At 42.2% G+C, this 21,718-nt stretch overlaps 1 protein-coding gene across 1 annotated transcript in view; it reads left to right on the top strand.

Annotated features, from left to right (window-relative positions):
- Positions 1 to 21,718, top strand: part of LOC126198686 (CD82 antigen-like) — a 196,798-nt gene that overhangs the window by 112,926 nt on the left and 62,154 nt on the right. Inside the window, exon 2 of the mRNA XM_049935182.1 lies at positions 9,397 to 9,612. Within this exon, the coding sequence (XP_049791139.1) occupies positions 9,397 to 9,612 (216 nt within the window). The remainder of the gene's footprint in view (positions 1 to 9,396; positions 9,613 to 21,718) is intronic.

Here is a 21,718-nt window from a genome sequence, read left to right as displayed (position 1 = left end):
TGTCACAGTAGTTAGCCCTTTTTCCACATGCGACTACTTTGGGTTGAGAAGTGAAGGGAATTATGTTCAAAGTTCCATTAGATTGATACCTTCAGCAGAGAGCAGAATTGCGTTTTAAAAAATGTAGCACTGAATGTATTCGAACTCGCGACATCTTATCTATGCTACAAGCTGACACGTAGCTACAGCAGCTCCAGAGCTCGGCAACTATTCCTCCAGAACTTTTGGATTCCACAGCACTGTGAGATTATGCATATGGCCAGGTCTTGACTTCTGAGAGACAAACAGTTACAGCTTTTCTTTTGGGCTGAACGACGTTTTCTAGTAACAGATAGCGCAATAGAATAGCTCAAGTGGAAAGGAACACTTCCTATTTAAACTTCTGCATCCTACACTGTTGGCAGTTGTGTGTAGGTGGCAGTTACGTGATTTTATTTCTGTGATTACAAAATAGTCGAATGTATGCACTGGGTAGCCGAGGCAGCTAGTTCATGGTGATTCGGTCAACCAAGTAAATGAATTTACTGAACATGCTGCAAATTACTACAGGGAGCCTGTGTGTCAGAATTCTCATCCAGTGTGGCGCAACTGCGTTACGATAGAAAAATGACTCGCAGAGAAGAGGATTTCGTGGTCTGTTGGACGGATGGTAGGTTGTTATACCTATGGTCTGGGTTCGATTCCCACTTCCGTCAATGATTTTAGATAGGGAGAGACAGATTCCATTCTCTCCTGGCTACACCAAGTGAAGGAGATATAATGGCTGCGTGGTCTGAAAATTCACATTAAAGATGATATTCCTTCTTTACCAAGTAGACGGTAGGTTGAACCACAATAAAGTCTGGAGTGGCGACATGTAGAAACTCTATCACCAGTAACCTTTCTTATACTAGTTATTTATTTCAAGTGACGACACAAACGCTATGTATGGTCACAGGACACTTATTCCATCTTTTATTTGAGCTTCTGTATGTCGATAAAATTGGTTCTAAACTGGGAATGCAACTCAGACCGCCCTTAACGCGGAATTCGATCCCTTCGTGGCAATACAGCTCGGCTACAATTTGTTGTTTGTTCAAAACTGCAGATTCCTCAACACCTTCACATATTACGCGTGAATGGGATCGAATCCTGGCCCGGCACTAAAGATTTAATTATGTATTATCAAGCTCTATCATGAGAACACCTATCTGCTGGTGGGTAATAATTTTGATTTTTAATGTATTTTCATTCGTTGTCAACACTAACGATATCTGACGTTTTTACCTCCCAGTGAGACACAGAACTATTTGCGAGATGACTGTTCAAGATGCTATTCTGAGCAGCTGGTGGAGAAAAATTCGGTAGCTGACGTCTCTTTGTGTGTAGTCAACAACGATATGTGTGGGGCTCTATTCCCAGTGAGCGCTGAACTCTTCGTCATATTATTTCAGTTCGTCGTGTCATTTAATGTTCATACATATTCTCAACTAGCTGCTCGTGAATAACTTTAATTTTTAATGTCATTTTGTGTTAAATAGTTCAAATGGTTCAAATGGCTCTGAGCACTATGGGACTGAACTTCTAAGGTCATCAGTCCCCTAGAACTTAGAAAAACCTAACTAACCTAAGGACATCACTCACGTCCATGCCCGAGGCAGGATTCGAACCTGCGACCGTAGCGGTCACGCGGTTCCAGACTGAAGCGCCTAGAACCGCACGGCCACACCGGCCGGCCCCCACCATCTGGTATCAATGCATTACCCTATCATCCATTATATATAATCATTTTCATAGTACACTTGATATTATAGATGAGTAGGACACAAGACAGGACATAGATAATGTCCGTTTGACGTCAACAGTGTGTAACATTTTACTTTTTTTGAATAGGACAATGTTCCTCTCCAATAATTTTTAGATTAGTTACAATAAGCTTACGCTGCAAGAGAATTCGCTTGTATTTTTCAATATGTGGTCTGTTGTCGGTTTGAAGGCCTTCCATAACATCGGCAACGTAGTGCAACTCCACCGAGGGCTGTCTGGAGTAGGGTGGAGATAGCAATGTGAAAGTTGCGAGCTGTCGAAGACGATCTTCATATTCCTAATGCGATTAGGACATCGTATACTCTTGACGACGTTTAGCACCTGTGCAGTCAGTCACCCAATTTCAGAATTCATTTTGAGTAATCCTGCTCAATTCCCAAAATATTGTCTTTTTATATTGATGAGTAATATGGATAGTCGTCACGTTCATGTGCCGTCTACAACGCAAATTTAATGTTACTATCCTAGGAACTAACCTGCAATACGTTTTGTATTTCATAATCGGAACTATCTGCATTAACCGTCATCAGAGCAATGTCAGGGAACAGAATGCAGCAGTGCCTTGCTACCTACTTGAGGACCTGCTTGAGTCGTGTTCTAAGGAAAGGGTAGTTGCTGGTTCACATTATATTACACTAGCGAGAAGTACCGACTTTTCCTTTTCTCTGCAAACATCCAGAACTAAATTCAGTAACTAAATGCTAAGAATATATTTGCATTGTGCCAACTCAAAGATCAATAGATATGGATATAGATATAGATACAGATTTTTATATTTAAAGCCATTCTAGTTCTGCGTTGGAATAAACATCATTCATTATTTGCTTGTTCTTGTTACGATTGTTATTGTCATTCTCTCACTCGCAAGAGTTTTCGCATTCCTATTTGATATCGATGCACATGAAGAGTGGCTATGAAAGAAGGGAATACTGAATGTTACGTCATGCAGAATACATTCATTTACTTCGGCTCCTCGTGATCTACGCTACAGGAGAAGTGAGATACATAAAGTTGACAGTGTGAGGACAGACCTGGTAGCACAACTGTGCAACTACACAGTGTTACCAGATAAAATGGTGCTGCGGAATCGAAAGTGTAGTACGGACTTTGCCACAGTAGCAGACAGCTGGTAATTTAGGACCATGACCGTCGATTACACTTTGGTCAGTGCTGGTTAGAGTGCTGCAACTGTAAATGGAAGGCTTTGGCTCAAATGGTTCAAATGGCTCTGAGCACTATGGGACTCAACTGCTGAGGTCATTAGTCCCCTAGAACTTAGAACTAGTTAAACCTAACTAACCTAAGGACATCACAAACATCCATGCCCGAGGCAGGATTCGAACCTGCGACCGTAGCGGTCTTGCGGTTCCAGACTGCAGCGCCTTTAACCGCACGGCCACTTCGGCCGGCATGGAAGGCTTTGTTTGATAGTCTTATGCTGATGCTGTCTGAATAAATTATGCCATTGGATACAAAGCGGTTTAGTTTTGAGACCTAACCCACGAGGGGGGAAGGCACAGTGGTCTGCTTCAGGAATTCCAAGCAATAAAACACAAAAAACAACCCAGGAAGGGAGACATGCATTTGGAATCTGTTCATCGTTACGGGGTCAAACAAGAGGGTAACATTACTGAAACAATGATCGGGCTACTTAGTATATAATAGAGCATACAGATTTCAAGGAGGAAACGTATGAAGACGCAGACTTCCTCGTTATCAATATGTGCGGCATATCTTTCGTGTTAACGAAAGTAAATTCCCGCTTTACCTCTTCTTACGTGTCAAATGAAATGAATGCCATGAGGAATAGAATATTTGTTGACTGCGTCTCTTCTTGCTTCCATCCTTACCAACATATTTCTTCATTCTCGTGGTAATCATGACATTCTATGTGTATGCTGCAAAAGATTGCAAGTGGACAAATTCGACATCGAGGTGCAAAGCGTTAAATTCAATTCGAATAAGCTTCCGGTGTATTTTTACTTCGTTTGTATTTTTAGATGATTATGAACGTTACGGAAAAGTATCTCACATGCTTTATGTTGAATGAGAAACATTGAATGATCCGTTTTGCTTTCCCTACGTTGAAATGATATAATGTCGGCGTCAACAGCCTTCTTCCACGCCGGAAGCTGAAACTTGTATGATTCTGGATTAATGATAATTGAATGTCTCATATGTATACATAGCCCACAAGGCGACGTCAGAAACCATCAGGTAAGAACGCCGCATAAAAACCAAACGTGCGCGCGCGTCTCCACTCTGAAGAACCGTATCGGAGAATCACGGCAAGCATTTCGCTGAAGAGCTGCCTCGTCAGAGAGCGTAGAAATGGCAGCGTCGTAGCAAGTATTTGTCAACACTCTGATAGTGCATTTACTTCCGGGTGTAGGTCGGCGTTACCTCGCTAAATTCACTTGACATTCGTTTTCCACATCGAAGACTCGTACGATATAATCCACTGCAAGATGACACAGTTAGAAAGTATATTTAATTTCTGGACGCCAAGAACGGCGTTCTTCACATAAGTAACACCTGTTTGTGTGTGCATTCGGGAGGACGACGGTGCAATCCCGCGCCCGGCCATCCTGATTTAGGTTTTCAATGATTTCCCTAAATCGCTTCAGGCAAATGCCGGGATGGTGCCTTAGGAAGGGCACGGCCGATTTCCTTCCCCATCCTTCCCTAATCCGAGCTTGTGCTCCGTCTCTAATGACATCGTTGTCGACGGGACGTTAAAACAGTAATCTCCACCTCCTCTGTTCGTGTGTTTAAGGTTGCGTTTTGAGGCTCAGGCAACATCGCAGTGACTATATTCCGCCTCAGGCCGCCAGTGTGTCGTTAGCTCGGAGGTTCCCCTGTGCGTTGCAGTGCTTGTACTATAAGACATAGCAGTTCGAATCACGGTAGAAGCCGCTGACTACAACCTTTTATTTTCCATTTTAATTAATGGAGTTGCAAACTGCTAGTAAAAATTTCTTATGCGAAATCTGAAGAATGCCTTTAAACATCAATCTTCGTCCGATTTCGACTTAGTAAATTAAGTTAATATCATGGATTTCTGCTTTGCAAATTCCAAGGTGCTTCACTGTAAAATAGACCCTGAAAAGATTCAAACCGACTGTCAACGATATAAATTTGAGCTTTGTTCGTCATATAGGTCTAACATGTCAGAAGGTTGTTTATGAAGTGCACATGTTCATTAATATAGTTCCCTTCTTCTAAATTTTTGCAATAGCATTTAACTGTAGACGTTTTCTAACACCGGCGTTAGCAATTCCTTTCCGTTCTCTGAAACCTTCAAAACGACAAATTCTTCTGGTTTAAATCTGATGACCTTAACTATCACTTCCGATCAACAATAAATACTTCATGAACCCATACATGGAACTCCAAATGTGCAGTGTTCCTGCACTGCTACAGAGCATGCATTGCAAGGTATTCACACAGTTTATCGCATAGACTTACCATAAGGAATGAAACAAGAACTGTAATACACTTTACACCACAGACGCTCACTCTGGCTTGACGAAAACATCCAAACATTGACCAAAAGTTGCACAAATAATTGAGTTTGAAAGGAAAAGAAACGAGGTATGAAGCATTTATAAATTCATCGAATGTAGTGAGGTGGTTTAATTTCGTCCCAGTCTATAAAATTAATTTCGGGCCATACTCAGCTCTTGCCGATTAATGTAATATAATACCCGCCTACTAATCAGGGCGTCTGTCTCCGTTGCTTTTGAGCGTGAATGGAAATTGTAGAAATTTTCTGTGGAGCAACATTTAATAATAAAGCGTTTTAAATCATCAAAAGCGATGAGCGGTAGCAGGCGCTTTCGATAAAGAACGGGGGAGTGCAGCGCCGCTGCTGTCGCCACGGCCGCTGCCAGTAGCCAGCAAATGGATCCCGGAGCTTTGCCGCATACGGCGTCCAGAGGAGGACAGTCTGCAGGAAATCTGCCGCAAAATCGTTACTGGATAAAATTTTGATATCGGTGTGTCACAAAGCGAAATAGATTGAATCTGCGCTACCATTACATTCACGTCTTCAGCATTCAGACAGAAGAGGCTATAAAAATATTTTATGCCAGCTGCTCTCGATCCACTGACATTATGAACAGAAACAACGCACGCTACCGCTAGACCACAGGCGTAATCAGCCTAGAGTTTCTCTATCATGGGACAAGTTTTCCTCCAGGAAGTGCCGCAGTCTACAGTGTTGCCAGATTGTGCAGATAACCGGACTTAGAGAATTAGCGAGTTGGCCAGATTTTTTGTCCCATGTCGCGATCGGCGCGAACTTAGCCTCTGAAGCGGCCGGCGGCCGGTCAAGTTTTATGTCAAAGAGTGTACATGCAGTTGATACTGCAACCCACATCTAACGTGTAGTGCAGACAGTAGCGTAATGGAATGTGAATGATATTCAGGAAATGGTTCATTGATTCAGATCACTCCAGTCTCATTCTTTTTCGTTCAGTTTGAAATACTTACATCTCGTAATTTTAAAACTCGTCATCATTTTTTTATGAATAATGCACGTCTTCTTGTTTCTAATTACATATTGGACGCGAAATTCCTGTTTCCATTTCAAATACAAATCCTTAATTATCGATGTTTTATGAAAGACTGTTCATAAAAGTTGCTTGAATTAAGAAAACATAACAATTTAATTTTGTAAGGGAAAAATGAAAAACCAAATCCTCTGTATTTGGACTATGTCCATCGTTTTATACCACGGAGGTAGATAAGTATCGCAGGCACATGAAGAACAATCATTTTCACAGCATCGAGCACATCATACAAATGCTGCATTTTTACATTTGCTACTGTAACATTACAATACGAACCCAGCAGAACTGATGTAGACTGATGTTGGAGGATTTGACCCGAGTGGTAAAAAGACTGTTAAGTTGCCAGACATGCTGGAACTAACACATGCAGCCTTTTCACATGTCACTGCCAGATGCTGACGGGATATATGAGGTGCTATCCCAAATTTTCGGGACTGGTGTTGTCATCTGCTGAAAACCTTACCTTTGGACTAATGGTCACCATCACCCTCGTAGTTCCCATCCGCACGTACACAGCAGTCCTAGTGCTTCTGCCACTGGTCAAACGTTTTCTGGAAGTCCTGTTCTTTGAGGGTGATGCTTCTTGAATCCTCTCTAGAGTGTCGGACCGACGGTCTTTCAACTTGAGTTTCAGTTTTGGGAATATCTCGAAGTCGCAGGGTGCCAAATCTGGTGAGTACGGTGGCTGGGGTAAAACCACCATGTTTTTTTGCGAAAAAGGTCCTGGTGAGCAAGGACGTGTGACAGGGCGCGTTGTCGTGATGCAGCAGCCAGTTCCCTTGATGTCAAAGTTTGGGCTGTCGTCGCCGCATGTTTCCACGGAGCCGTCGCAAAACGTCATAGTAGTAGGCGGAATTCACTGTTTGGTTGGGTGGGACGAATTCTTTGTTCACAATTCCCTTGGTATGAAAGGAAACGATGATCATGTTCTTCACTTTGCTCTACACCTGTCTTGCTTTTCTGGGTCTTGGAGAGCCCGGGCTCTTCCACTGTGACGATTGTTGCTTTGTCTTTGGGTCATAACCATAAATCCAGCTCTCATCGCCGGTGATAACCCGTGACAAGAAGGATGGATCATCAGATGCGGTCTGACGCGCTGTTCTGTTTGCGGATCCGTTGTAAAATCGCCACACACCAAACACAGAGTATTACGGAAATCACTGTGGAGCCGCAACACGTCCTCCCAGCAGAATGCTACTCCACACACTGACTCATCAGATATGCAGCTCTCGCCGCATAGCGGTGCAAAGATCTACTACTCTTACTTTCCAGATGGCAGCTCCAGTCCCGAAAATTTTGGATTGCACCTCATAGAACGGCTCGTCATAAAAGAAGAAGAGAAAATACTGCGCCTGGTTGGCTTCGTGGATTCTGTTGTTGATAGGTTCGTTATCAACGTAGCAGGTGACACTTCCAGCACTGAAATGTATTTCTCGGATTTGGATAAGGAAGGAGCTAATAGACTACCAGACGACTGACCGTAATACCTCCAATGGTTTCAATATATAACCATACGGTGAAATCCTTCAATACTCTCTTATGTTACACACAGCTTATGCAGAAAAATTACCTTGTGGTTAAGTCAGGAATTTATATCATTCTTTTTTCCTCAATTACTAAAGTACTTTAGCTAAAAACAATAAGGTGTTGCTGTTTTCGTCTAGTCGTGTAAGGAGCGTATTGTGGGAGATTTTCAGTGTTTTGTTTCAACCCGCTTAAAAATTTAATGACATTCGAACCTGTATTCCTCCTCTGCTCGTCTCTTTTTACGTGTGAACTGCAGCTGGCCACGTCGCTGCAGGCTAGCTGTACCACCTGACCGGCCAGTGCTGTCCATGTTAAATGCGCCGGTAAAGCTGTTGTCCCGTATTATCACTAAGTCACTGTGCGCGTAAGGCACAGCACAAAACGTACCCTTATTATCGTTCTTGACAGTACTCGAGACAGCTTGGCTGCAGCCCCACGTGAAACAGAAATCCAATGAGGTTCCAGCTGTAGTGTTGGCAGAAGAGCCAACACCGTGTTGCTAGAGGAGGCCGAAATGCACGCGTTTAATTACGCGCAGACTGGCGTGAGGTCTGGAACAGGACAATGTCTTGAGAATTGCAAATAAAGTACGTAGATGATGTAATACTTAACTTTAATCCATAATTGGTGTACATCGCTCTTGACGGTACAGGTTTTACAATAAGCTCAATATAACTGGTAATGGCGCCTTGCTAGGTCGTAGCAAATGACGTAGCTGAAGGCTATGTCTCGGCAAATGAGAGCGTATTTGTCAGTGTACCATTGCTAGCAAGGTCGGCTGTACAACTGGGGCGAGTGCTAGTAAGTCTCTCTAGACCTGCCGTGTGGTGGCGCTCGGTCTGCAATCACTGACAGTGGCGACACGCGGGTCCGACGTATACTAATGGACCGCGGCCGATTTAAAGGCTACCACCTAGCAAGTGTGGTGTCTGGCGGTGACACCACACCAGCAAACGTGGAAGGATACATAGTGTAATTTTTACATAAGGTTTATTCTTATGATGAGCGGATTATAATCCGCCGGCACGCCTTCCCAGTCGGGAAGCGGCGCGTTAAACGGCGCGGCTAGCCGGGAGGTCTCGGTTCGGGTAGGTTCAGATCAGTTCTGAGCTTCTCATGGCTTGGACGTTTCAGCTGTGAGGCGGATCATTGCAGAAGTAGTGCTGATAATGTGGTAGTTGGTAGTCCAACACCATGGTTATTTCCCCACGACGCCGTTGCTGTTTCAGTCTGCTCTTTATTGCACTTCTGGACATTGGATGGTTCACTGTTTCTATTTTGCTTTATTGTCACATTTCAGTACACCTTCTTCCTATTTCCATGCTTGATCTGTGTTCAGTTTTTGACGAACTATCCACTGACCCATCTTACCACTAAATCTGGGGGGGGGGGGGGGGGGGGGATGCGATGGGGAGTTTCCCTTGTCAGTGTATAGCGTGCCTCCTGGGCGGCTGGGTCTTACGCGACTGACGATCGCCGCCTGCTGCAGGTGGTGGGCCTGAGCGTGGTGGCGGCGGGCGGCGTGCTGCTGACCGACTCCGGCCGCGTGCTGCTGTCGCGCCTGCTGACGTCACACGACGCGCCGCGCCAGCCGCTCTTCTACTACGTGGGGCTGGCCGCCGTCTGCGCAGGCGTCGTCGTGGCGGCCGGCGGCGTGCTGGGCTGCTGGGCCGCCAGCCTGCACAGCCGCTGCTTCCTCGCCGTGGTGAGTGCGGCACGCGCGCTGCGTTCAGAGGGAGAGGCGGCGCCTGTAATAGTAGCTAGAGGGGGGGGGGGGGGGGGAAACCTACCCTTTAAAACAGATACCGTAACTTTAGTTACCGTGTTTTACGGACTGTAAGATGCCACATTTTTCTTCGAAACATTGCCCTCCAAAATTAAGATACATCTTATACTCGAAATTAATATAAAAATGTCCAGTATTTGATTTAAAATTTCCACCGGTCTTAAAAATGGCCGTATATTCGATGTCGCGGGAATCCTATATCTATTTGGCAGTGGCGGCTCGTGAATATACGTTCTGGGTGCTCACAAATTTTTACATTCAGATAAATTTGAGTGTGTGAAATTAATAGCATCTGCTGTATAAGAGTTTTGCTTATCAACAAGTTAACACAACTACAGCCACAGCCAACAGTAATAACAGTGATGATTATGATACTGATAATAATAAAATACATAACTTACCTGACAAAAGAAAGGATTATCGTGAAATTTTGTTGTTATGGGGTCAGGGATTTTCCCTACCTCGAGATGACTGGGTGTTCTTATGTCGTCATCATCATCATCATCATCATCATCATCATATCATCATCATCATCATCATTCATCCCCATTATGGTCGGAGGAAGGCAATGACAAACCACCTCCGCTAGGACCTTACCTAGTAGGCAGTGCGGGTCTCCCACATCGTCCCCTACGCTCCTCGGAGTATGGGACCTCATCATCATCCTCACATGATTAAGTAAAGTTTAGGGCAAGAACGAAATAACGCGTAAGCTTTCGAGCTCTCCACTTCGCATTTTTGTGTAAGAGGGAGTTTTCGGTCTTTTCCATTTTTTCTGACAAATGTACAAGATCCATAACTTCCGGGCTGAAAACCAGATATTCTTAAGCTGCACTCTCACAACACTTCTTTGTTAAACGTTCGCCTGTGGTCACGCTCATTTCATTTCGTCACTCTCTCAATCAAAGGGGAATTGTTCTCGGAGGCCCTAGTTCCTTTGCGGCCAACTTTTCCTGGTAATTTACTTTTATGTTCCCAGAATAAGATTTTCACTCTGCAGCGGAGCGCGCGCTGATACGAAGTGCTGGCAGATTAAACCTATGTCCCGGACCGAGATTCGAACTCGGGGCCTTTTTGCGGGCAAGCGCTCTATCGACTGAGCTACCCAAGTTCGACTCACGGTCCCTCCTCACAGCTTTATTTCTGCCAGCTGCTAGCACTTACAGTGTTTACACTGCACACGAAAGTCGATTCCCGATAGTAAACAACCATCTCCAAACACAAAGTGCCGTTTGTGGGAATGATTAAAATCAAGTAGTAATGTCTACCAACATGGTCACTTAACTAGAATACAAATGAGGCACTGATATCCATAAGGACCTAAAGCACACCGCCGTCGATTCCACTTTTAAGTGAGTATCAGAAAGAACAGTGATACAGCTTTTCGTGAATTTTCATATACGCAATGTGGGCCGGCAGCACAGATAAACCTGACGCACCATAAGATAAACAGATTTCAGAAGCATGAATAACTGGTACAATCTCACAATCGACAGTGATGTGCTTTAGGCCCTTATGATTCTCAGCGCCTCAAATGGATTACTGTATGATAAAATTCGTAAGTTACTATACTACTACGACTAGGCCGGCCGAAGTGGCCGTGCGGTTAAAGGCGCTGCAGTCTGGAACCGCAAGACCGCTACGGTCGCAGGTTCGAATCCTGCCTCGGGCATGGATGTTTGTGATGTCCTTAGGTTAGTTAGGTTTAACTAGTTCTAAGTTCTAGGAGACTAATGACCTCAGCAGTTGAGTCCCATAGTGCTCAGAGCCATTTGAACCATTTTATACTACAACTCATTCAGAAACCAACAAAACAGGTTTACTGCCAGTACAGCTTTAAGACCATATACTGACGTCTGACGTAATTTTACTACAGTATATGTGAGTGAATTTGGATATCTGAGGCGTGTGCTATCATCTAGCAGTGTTTATGCCGAGTGAATGGGGATAAAAATCTGCTGCAATGTGCTACCGCCTGGTGGCGCTGACGTAAATTTCTGGTTGCATGGCAAGGACTAGCTGTGCACGTCGTGAAAAGTGCACGTTGTTGTGAATTTCGTATGTTTTTGGCCTGGAAACCAATTACGTCACGCGAATTGCGCTTGCGCAAAAGCTCCTTAAACCTTGCACAACTGAAGATTTGCTCCCGCTCCTGATGCCAAGTTTCACGAGTCAAGAGGGGCAGTAGCTGTATCTTTCAGAGTCCAGTATCTATGTTAAGTTTACAGAATTCAAGGACAAATAATCAATAAATCCGCAAGGTGTCGAAAGTTAGGGTGTTTGCGTGCTCTTGTGCCCTTACACAGACCAGCCACTGCCATCTGGCAACATTGGATTCAACTCCCAGCAGCAGTAACCGATGCAAAGAACATGAATTGTGGGGATTCACAACTTTGCTAACACTGTCTCCATCCCAACCTGCAAACACAAACCCAGAAACACTATCTAGCCTATGATGCGTCATTGCAGTCTACGGTGCGAGTGAATTTGAATTGAAAGTGATATATGTTATCGGTAACAATACAATATTTTTGTTCGTAGCAAGTTTCGTAAAGGTAAAAAATAAAAGGTACTGACATGATGCGGGCTATAAATTCGAAGAAATAGCATATGCAGAAGAACATGGAAACAAAGTAGTTGAGCGGAATTTCAGCCCTCCATCGACAGAAAAAAATCATTCGCGATTGGCGGGCTAATAAAGAACAAGTGAAAAAATAAGGAAGTTTAAATGTGTAAGCCGGCCGCAGTGGCCGAGCGGTTCTAGGCGCTTCAGTCCGGAACCGCGCTACTGCTACGGTCGCAGGTTCGAATCCTGCCTCGGGCATGGATGTGTGTGACGTCCTTAGATTAGTTAGGTTTAAGTAGTTCTAAGTTCTAGGGGACTGATGACCTCAGATGTTAAGTCCCACAGTGCTCAGAGCCATTAAATGTGTAAATAGAGGACTGAATGCAAAATGGCCAAACGTAGAAGGTGACGTTTTGAATTGGATTCAAGGACACTGTCAAGATGGTAATGGATTTAACATAAAATGATTCAAATACACGTTCGTGAACCAGCAATGCCTTGGAATGGTCGGAGTTGGTTGGTGCCACAGGTTTTCGAAGCGTCATTGTCTTAGCATGCGAACTATAACCAAAATATCTCAGAAGATGTCACAAGAGTATGAAAAGAAAATACCACCTTTCCATCGCATCACTGGAGAACTAAGCCAAATAGCGAATATTGATGAAACTCTCTGATATTTGATGTGCCGGGCAACAGAACTGCTGCCATGAAAAGTGTTAAAACTATAAAAACAAATGGACATGAAAAATGCACTACACTGCTGCCCTTTTATGTTTACTGACGGTACTTAACTTAATCCAGTTATCATTTTCCAGCGTAAAACAATGCCAGAACCTTCTCAAATACCGCCAGGTGTTATTGTTCACGTGCATGACAAGGGTTCGATGGACGAGGCTGGTTTTATGGATTTATAGAGTGTGAGATAGAAGGGAAGATACTTTACTGAAGAAGAGTTCCCTTCTTGTGCTAGATCAATTTAGCAGTCGTTTGAAGAACTCTGTGAATGAGAAATTGAGACAGGGAAATATAGAGGTTGCTGTTATTCCGAGAGGACTTAATTCACATTTGCGGCCTCTTGATGTCTCGATAAATAAACCACTTAAAGGGTATAGGAGAGAGGAATGGAACAAATGGATGATGGATGAAACCCACCATGAATTCACGCCGAAGGGAGATTTAAAACGACCTACAATCAAACAAGTGTGACACTGGATAAAACAGTCGTGATCTAGAGTGAAAGAAGACATTACTGTAAAATGTCTCAAGAAGTGTCGCATAAGTAATGCCCTCGATTCCAGTGAAGACCATCTTATATCTGAAAAGGACAAATTACGACGAAGAGGAAGGTGAAGAAGCAAGGTCAGATGATTTTCAGGTGTTTTAAAGGTCAGTTCGATTTTATAAACTAAGAATTGTTTTAGCTCGCTTGGCAACCTAATAATAAAAATGGCAGAAATGTTATTTTTTTAAAAATCTCTTAAAAATTAAGGTTTTTCTTATAGTCCGCAGCGTCTTATAGTCCGTAAAATATGGTATGAATAGCCGGTATCTTCAGTGTATATGTTTTCTCTCGGTTGTAAAAAAATGGTTCAAATGGCTCTGAGCACTATGGGACTTAACATCTGAGGTCATCAGTCCCCTAGAACTTAGAACTACTTAAACCTAACTAACCTAAGCACATCACACACATCCATGCCCGAGGCAGGATTCGAACCTGCGACCATAGCAGTCACGCGGTTCCGGACTGAAGCGCCTAGAACCGCACGGCCACCGCGGCCGGCTGTCGATTATAACTGGTGTCTTTTGTGCTTTACTAATAACAGACGAAATATCGATTACCCGTAGCAGCAGCGCTACAATTCTTCGTTTTTAATAAACTTTTTTAAAAAGTGAAGTAACTTTTATTCTTAAGAATGGTATTTTAATAACACGTGGCATAAGAATTGGTACAGCATTGCAGAGACAGTAATGCCCCCGTTGCTGTCATCGCCAGATATCCTTTGTTTTGTAGAATGGCAGTGTCCGTAATCTGGAAATATTTTTACAAAGTAATACAATGCTTCATTTGTTTTAAAAGCTTGGTTTAAAATTGGTCTGTGACTTCTATGGGATACTAAAACAGGAAGGTTCAAAATGGTTCAAATGGCTCTGAGCACTATGGGACTTAACTTTTAAGGTCATCAGTCCCCTAGAACTTAGAACTACTTAAACCTAACTAACCAAAGGACATCACACACATCCATGCCCGAGGCAGGATTCGAACCTGCGACCGTAGCGGTTCCAGACTGTAGCGCCTTTAACCGCTTGGCCACTCCGGCCGGCAAACAGGAAGGAAATTATGGTAACAGTAGTAAATAAAAAGTTAACGACAGTTCATTCATATTATACAATACAAATAAAAAGTTGCTGATCCACTGCCTATGACTATGCAATGAACCTTATCTGTTTGTAGCCACTGAAAACGAACAGAGTAACACGAAAAAGAGTTATTCAACCTCAGTTTGCACCATTTAGCATTCACTATTCTAATCCCCAAATAGTGGTATGATCCCCAATGAAAATATGATTTTTGAGCAATTAAAGAAAATAGAATCAATAAGAGAACACAGGTGATTTTTTGTAGTATTCAACCACTTATCACTTCTGGAGAAAAGCAGCGAACGTTGATAGACTCAGTTTCCTATTGTTTGCATATTTAATTTAATTTCAATATATCTTGAAACTGAGAGAGTCAAAATTATTCAATCTTTATTCGATTTCTACGTTTATTATAGGAAATAATAGGAATCGGCTGTTTCGAGCGGTTGTAACAGTCAGGTTAAAATGCTGTGGGGAGGAAAAAAAAACACTATATAGGCTAACGCAAAACTTGTTTTTTCAGCGATAACCGCTATCCCCACTAGTAGCCCAGTCACCGAAGACCATAAAAGGTATAAAATGAAAAAAAAAGTGGAATCGCGAGTTTTTTGCACAGTGGTAGGAGGGAGTGTCATGAACAACATAGGCCTACTAAAAACCTCCACCGGTGGAATGTGAGATTGGGGATGGGGGGGAAGGGATGGGGGCGTTTAAAGGTCACTTTTTTATGCTTTTCTTGAGTAACTCGAAAATTGTGATATCTAGCGAAAATGTTAGTTGTTGTGGTCTTCAGTCCAGAGACTCGTTTGATGCAGCTCTCCATGCTTCTCTATCCTGTGCAAGCCTCTTCATACCTGAATAACTACTGCAACCTACATCCTTCTGAATCTGCTTAGCGTATTCATCTCTTGGTCTTAGTCTACAATCCTACCATCCACGCTTCCCTCCAGTACTAAATTGGTATCCCTTGATGCCTCAGAACGTGTCCTACCAACCGATCCCTCTTTCTAGTCAAGTTGTGCCACAATTTTCTCTTCTCCCCAATTCTGTTCAGTACTTCCTCATTAGTTACGTGATCTACCCATCTAATCTTCAGCATTCTTCTGTAGCACCACATTTCGAAAGCTTCTATTCTCTTCTTGTCTAATCTGTTTATCGTCCACGTTTCACTTCCATACATGGCTACACTCCATACAAATACCTTCAGGAAAGACTTTCTGACACTTAAATCTACACTCGATGTTAACAAATTTCTCTTCTTCAGAAGCGCTTTCCTTGAAATAGCCAATCTAGATTTTATATCCTCTCTACTTCGAACATCATCAATTATTTTGCTCCCCAAATAGTAAAACACATTTACTACTTTAAATGTCCCATTCCCTAATCTAATATCCTCAGCGTCACTTGATTTAATTCGATAACATTCCATTATCCTCGTTTTGCTTTTGTTGATGTTCATCTTATATCCTCCTTTCAAGACACTGTCCATTCCGTTCAGCTGCTCTTCCAGGTCCTTTGCTGTCTTTGACAGAATTACAATGTCGTCGGTAAATCTCAAAGCTTTTATTTCTTCTCCATGGATTTTAATTCCTACTCCAATTTTTTCTTTTGTTTCCTTTACTGCTTGCTCAATATACAAACTGAATAACATCGGAAACAGGCTACAACCCTGTCTCACTCCCTTCTCAACCGCTACTTCCCTTTCATGCCCATCGACTCTTGTAACTGCTGTCTGGTTTCTGTACAAATCGTCAATAGCCTTACGCTCTCTGTATTTTACCCCTGCCTCCTTCAGAATTTTGACGAGTGTGTTCCAATCAACATTGTCAAAAGCTTTCTCTAAGTCTACAAATGCTAGAAACGTAGGTTAGTCTTCCCTTAACCTATCTTCAAAGATAAGTCGTAGGGTCAGTATTGCCTCGCGTGTTTTTACGGAGTTCAAATTGATCTTCCCCGAGGTCGGCTTCTACCAGTTCAGTTCTTCTGTAAAGAAGAATCCGAAAATGTTTACCAGCACAATATAAAACTGCATTAAATTTCGTACAAAAAACGTCCGATTCATTTTTTCTCTAAGACTAACAGTTTCCACATTGCAGTGGAGAGAACGATCACAGATTATTAAAAATAGTTCTTTGATGGTATAAAATTACGGTTTGCTGTTAAATTAAGTGGATTAAGAACTAATATTAAAATTGTGTACCATGTATCAGTGCAGTAGAATCGTATTAAAGGATAAACAGCGTTCTGTTAGTGTAAAGGTGTGGATATGGTAGAGGCGGAGGGGAAGAGAGCAAGGGAAGGTACATTGCAGGATTGTAGTTATGGGCTTCTCTCCTTCATAGGTCTGCAAACTGAGGAGTGAGCACATGACTCGCCACTCTGTCTTCCCCACTATGTTACAAGAAGCAACTTGCTTTTCAACTTGCAGACAGAACATACCTCCCCACCTTTTTCTGTCCAGTTCTCTTATGTGAGCAGACAAACTAACTTCAGTCAGCTTGTGTTTTTACAGCGGAGCTCTTTTCAGTTTATTAAATGAGTAATTATTTGGAATTGTTAAGTTGGATTTTATACAAAAAAAGTTCAACATCTAGAGCTGTCAACTGTCTGCTACACTGAGAAGCCTGTCTCAAGTTAACATGCTGTCAATACGTATTTGTCAGTGTCAGTTTCGTTGTCCACATTACCATTGGCTGGAATATTTTTCACACCATAGGGAATATGAAATGCATCACCCCAACCTCAGCTCTCCCAACATTTGAAGAATCCACGAGGCTTAAATTGTCTCCCTCTGGACCAGAAGTAGGTCATCTAGGTGATCTGGAGCTTCAGATATTTCAGCATAAGTCAAGCAGTTCATTACAGCAGATTACTGCCGATTATTCGTATGAGTTTGAAACGCATCCCAGTTGGCTTTTGAGCATTTTTAATACATTCTAAGCTGATTTCTGAACGAAGTAACGAACTGTAATTTGGTTTTTGAATGCTTGCATAGTGTACGTGATGTCTCTGCCAGGGGAATCCCGCTCGCAATTAGAAATAAAAAACTTGCACACAGGCAAAAATTGACGAGGCCGTAGAGCAGACCCGAATAAACCCGAACGGGCGAATGCCAGTCGCTGTTTTGGTTGTATGACTGATTAGGTGTGTGATAAGCGTTGTTATAATTATTAGCGACATTCGTAGATTCCGTCTACAAGAGTGGAAATAAACGACTAACAGGAATAACAGGTAAGAAAGATCACATATTATCTTCTCGGTGTATCCAAGAAAATGAAATTTTGACAGAAAATCTTTGCCAGATCGCTACAATACCAGTTGTACATTCCCCGGTTAGCAGTCGCTTTAAGTGCTGTTCTCGGAATAGTGCGGAAAACGCATTGTACGGGCACGTAATAATGGCTAACCGGTGAATAAATGCGGAATAACTGAACTTGTGGTTCTAGCAGGGTCAGTGAAGTTAATCGGAGAATAAGTTTTGACAATGGCGGGAATATTTACAGAACTAGTGGGGACAAGATTGATTGTTAGAACAAGGAAGGAGAAGAAAAGGGGACATCACACATATTGTATGGAAGAATATGATGATTCCAAATTTAAATAAAATTTTCGTGCTACCACTTTTATCTCAAGCTTGAGAAAGTGGAGCATGTGAATGAAATGTCAAACTATTCCCTAACATAGAATTTTCTGCTTGTGATAGGCCTAATAGGCATTTGATATTGGTACTTCTTGAATTATTTTCTGCCTTCGTTATTTAGGGAAAAGGAAGTACATAAAAATGACCATTTGTGCCAAAACCGTCTTACTTATGTGGCGTGTGTTACAACTACTGCAATCTTCGTTTTATCTAACTGACAGTGACAAAATTGACATAATCAAATCAAGAAACCACACCAGTCTTGTGTTATTATTCATATTAACAGCTTTTTCAGTGTTAGACTACGACATTACGATTCTTCATGTAGCAACGCGTTTAACGGACTTTGATGAAGTAAGGGATTCAGTCGCAGAATTCGTGTAAAGCTGTAGAAAGATTAGAGAGAAAAAATGCTGAGACCTAAGGAGTGAAGAAATGTGTACTGTCTTGCTTCTCTCTTGTCCTGTCTTCCCAAAACAGAAAGTTACTATAGTAAACAAACGCAATGATTGGTCAGAAGCCGTAGCACACGTACACCGGTGTTGTTGCGCTCTTGGAAGTAGGTCCTATTTATGTATTAGATATCTTGTTACTAAGTTACATTAAATAAAACTTTAAGGTATTCAAATGTATGAACAGCCATCAACGTTTTTCTTGATGACGCTTTAGCCACGTAGTTTTTATTTCAAAAATCGTGTACAGTCACAGTCTCTGCGGCGTTGTGCTCTGATTGTCGCGCTGTTAATGCGCAGTATGAAAATGGCTGAGGCTGCTTTCTGTTCCGTGAAACACGCGAGTGGAACACAGTCGACATCACGTAATTATCAAACTCATCATAATTTGTTATGAATAATGCACGTCTTCTTATTTCTAATTTAATATTAGGCGCGAAATTCCTTTTTCCATTACAAATACAAATTATTAATTATCGATGTTGTTTAAATTAAGAAAACATAACAATTTAATTTTTAAGGCAAAAATGAAAAAAAACAAATCCTCTTTATTTGGACTATGTCCATCGTTTTATAACACAGAGGTAGATAAGTATCGTAGAAACACGAAAAACAATCATTTTCGCAGTATCGAGCATATCATACAAAGGCTGAATTTTTACATTTGCTGCTGTACCATTACAATATGAACCCAACAGAACTGATCTGGACCCATGTTGCGGGATTTGACCCGAGCAGTAACAACTTAACAAGACTGTTAAGCTGCTAGACGTACTGGAACCAACTCACGCAGGTTTTACACTCGTCACTGCCTAACGCTTGCGGGATATACAACGGCTCATCATTAAAGAAGAAGAGAAAATGCTGCGCCTGTTTGACTTCGTGGTTTCTGTTGTTGATAGGCTCGTTATCCACGTAGCAGGTGACACTTCCAGAATTGAAATGTATTTCTCGGATTCGGATAAGGAAAGAGCTAAGATATTACCGGACGACTGAATGTCAGTAATAGCTTCACTGGCTTCAATATTTAACTACATGGCGAAATCCTTGAATACTCTCTTACGTTACACACAGCTTATGCAGAAAAAATACCCTGTGGTTAAGGTTCAAATGGCACTGAGCACTATGCGACTTAACTTATGAGGTCATCAGTCCCCTAGAACTTAGAACTGCTTAAACCTAACTAACGTAAGGACATCACACACATCCATACCCGAGGCAGGATTCGAACCTGCGACCGTAGCGGTCGCGCGGTTCCAGACTATAGCGCCTAGAACCGCTCGGCCACCTGGGCAGGCGCCCCGTATTATCGCTAAGTCGCTGTGCGCGTAATGCACAGCTCAAAATGTACCCTTATTATCATACTTGACAGTACTCGAGACAGCTTGGCTGCAGTCCCACGTGAAACTGAAATCCAATGAGGTTCCAGCAAATGCGGTAGAATACATAGTCCAATGTTTACATTAGGTTTATTCTTATGATGAACGGATTATAGCTAACAAACAGTGAAGCGCGTAAAATTTTCTGAAGAGTTCTTATTCTCCCTGTCACAAATAATTCCACCAAGTATTAAATGAGCTTTTTTAAAGGGGGGTAGGGTGTCAATCTAGTAGACTGAGAGCAGGAGAGACACCACAGGTCATTTTAATATCCACTGTCCTGAATATACTGGGAGCAGGAGAGGCGCCACAGGACATTTTAACTTTCGCTGACGTGAATTTAGATTTGACGGCTTCCATTACAAAATATGCACGTTTGAATTACACAGAGTGAAATACAGCAGTAGAAGAATGCTGTGGAAGAGGTGTTGCACTGCACTTTGGTACACTTAAGAGTGAATAACATGCAGTACATTTCCTCGAACATTAATGTTTTATATATGAAACTATTTGGAAGGATGTGCACTCCAAAATGAACATATTTTTAAAATGTAATTTTTTTTTTAATTTTTGGCGTCCGACCTCAAACGCTTGAGGTGTGTGTGGGTGAGGGGGTGGGGGGCACTATAAAGTTTTTGCCCCAGTTTGGAAATAAAGGAGTGTAGTAACTTTCCGGCCATTCATAATTCAGCACCAAGTGACTACAACAGAATTGTGCAGCCTTAGGATATGCTCTCAATCACAAATAGAAGCAAGATGCCACATTTACCAATCCCTTTCCCATCAACACTAATAAGGTCACTGACAACATCACACTTACAAATTATACACTTCTCAGCCACTCTTTATAGAAATGTGCTATACATAAAAACTCCAAATGAGTACTTATTTAATAAATTGAAAAAACTCCCTTACCTAAATAAAAGCTCCATTCTACTCATATAAGGAAACTAGATAGGACGTGCTAATAAATTATAGTCTGTCTGTAAACTTAAAACCCTGCAGCATTCATGGTGAGGGAAGTTGCCTTTCTTGGCAGAATGTTACAGTGCTGTACAGAAAACTAAGAATTAATTTCCCCTCTAGCAGTGTAGAACAGTGAGCAAAGATTTACATAAATTCTGTCCGTTTGCATTATTATTATACTATCTGAACCTCTATCTACAAACCATTTAGTATTAACACACTTCGTGGAAAATAAACACCTCCCGGAGCGTCTCTGCACATTGCATAGCCAGTGGTTCACACAGCACGCTGTAGAGGGTTGGCATAACTTTGTGCAGCACCTTGTGTTGATCCTTGTGGAGTGTGAGATAGACAGCGTGGGGAATCAACTGCTCGCTCTCCAGTTTGCAGACCTATGAAGGAGGGAAGTGCATGACCACAGACAGGCTATCTACATTCCCTTGCCCTTCTTCCCTCCATTCCCACCCCTTTACCCTGTTACACCACAGAACACTATTTATCTCTTAATACAGCTCTAACTGCACTTAGATGTGGTACACACATTTAATATTTGTTCTTCTCCACTTCATATAACAGTAAACATAATTTTATACCATTGGAACAATATGCAACATGGAAATAATCAGTCCTGGAGACGAAAATGGATAGGACCTTTCTTTGTAGG

Source organism: Schistocerca nitens, chromosome 8 (genome assembly GCF_023898315.1).
Source record: "Schistocerca nitens isolate TAMUIC-IGC-003100 chromosome 8, iqSchNite1.1, whole genome shotgun sequence".
Classification (NCBI taxonomy): domain Eukaryota; kingdom Metazoa; phylum Arthropoda; class Insecta; order Orthoptera; family Acrididae; genus Schistocerca; species Schistocerca nitens.
The sequence above is the reverse complement of the archived record's forward strand: the minus strand, read 5'-3'. Positions and strand labels throughout refer to the sequence as shown.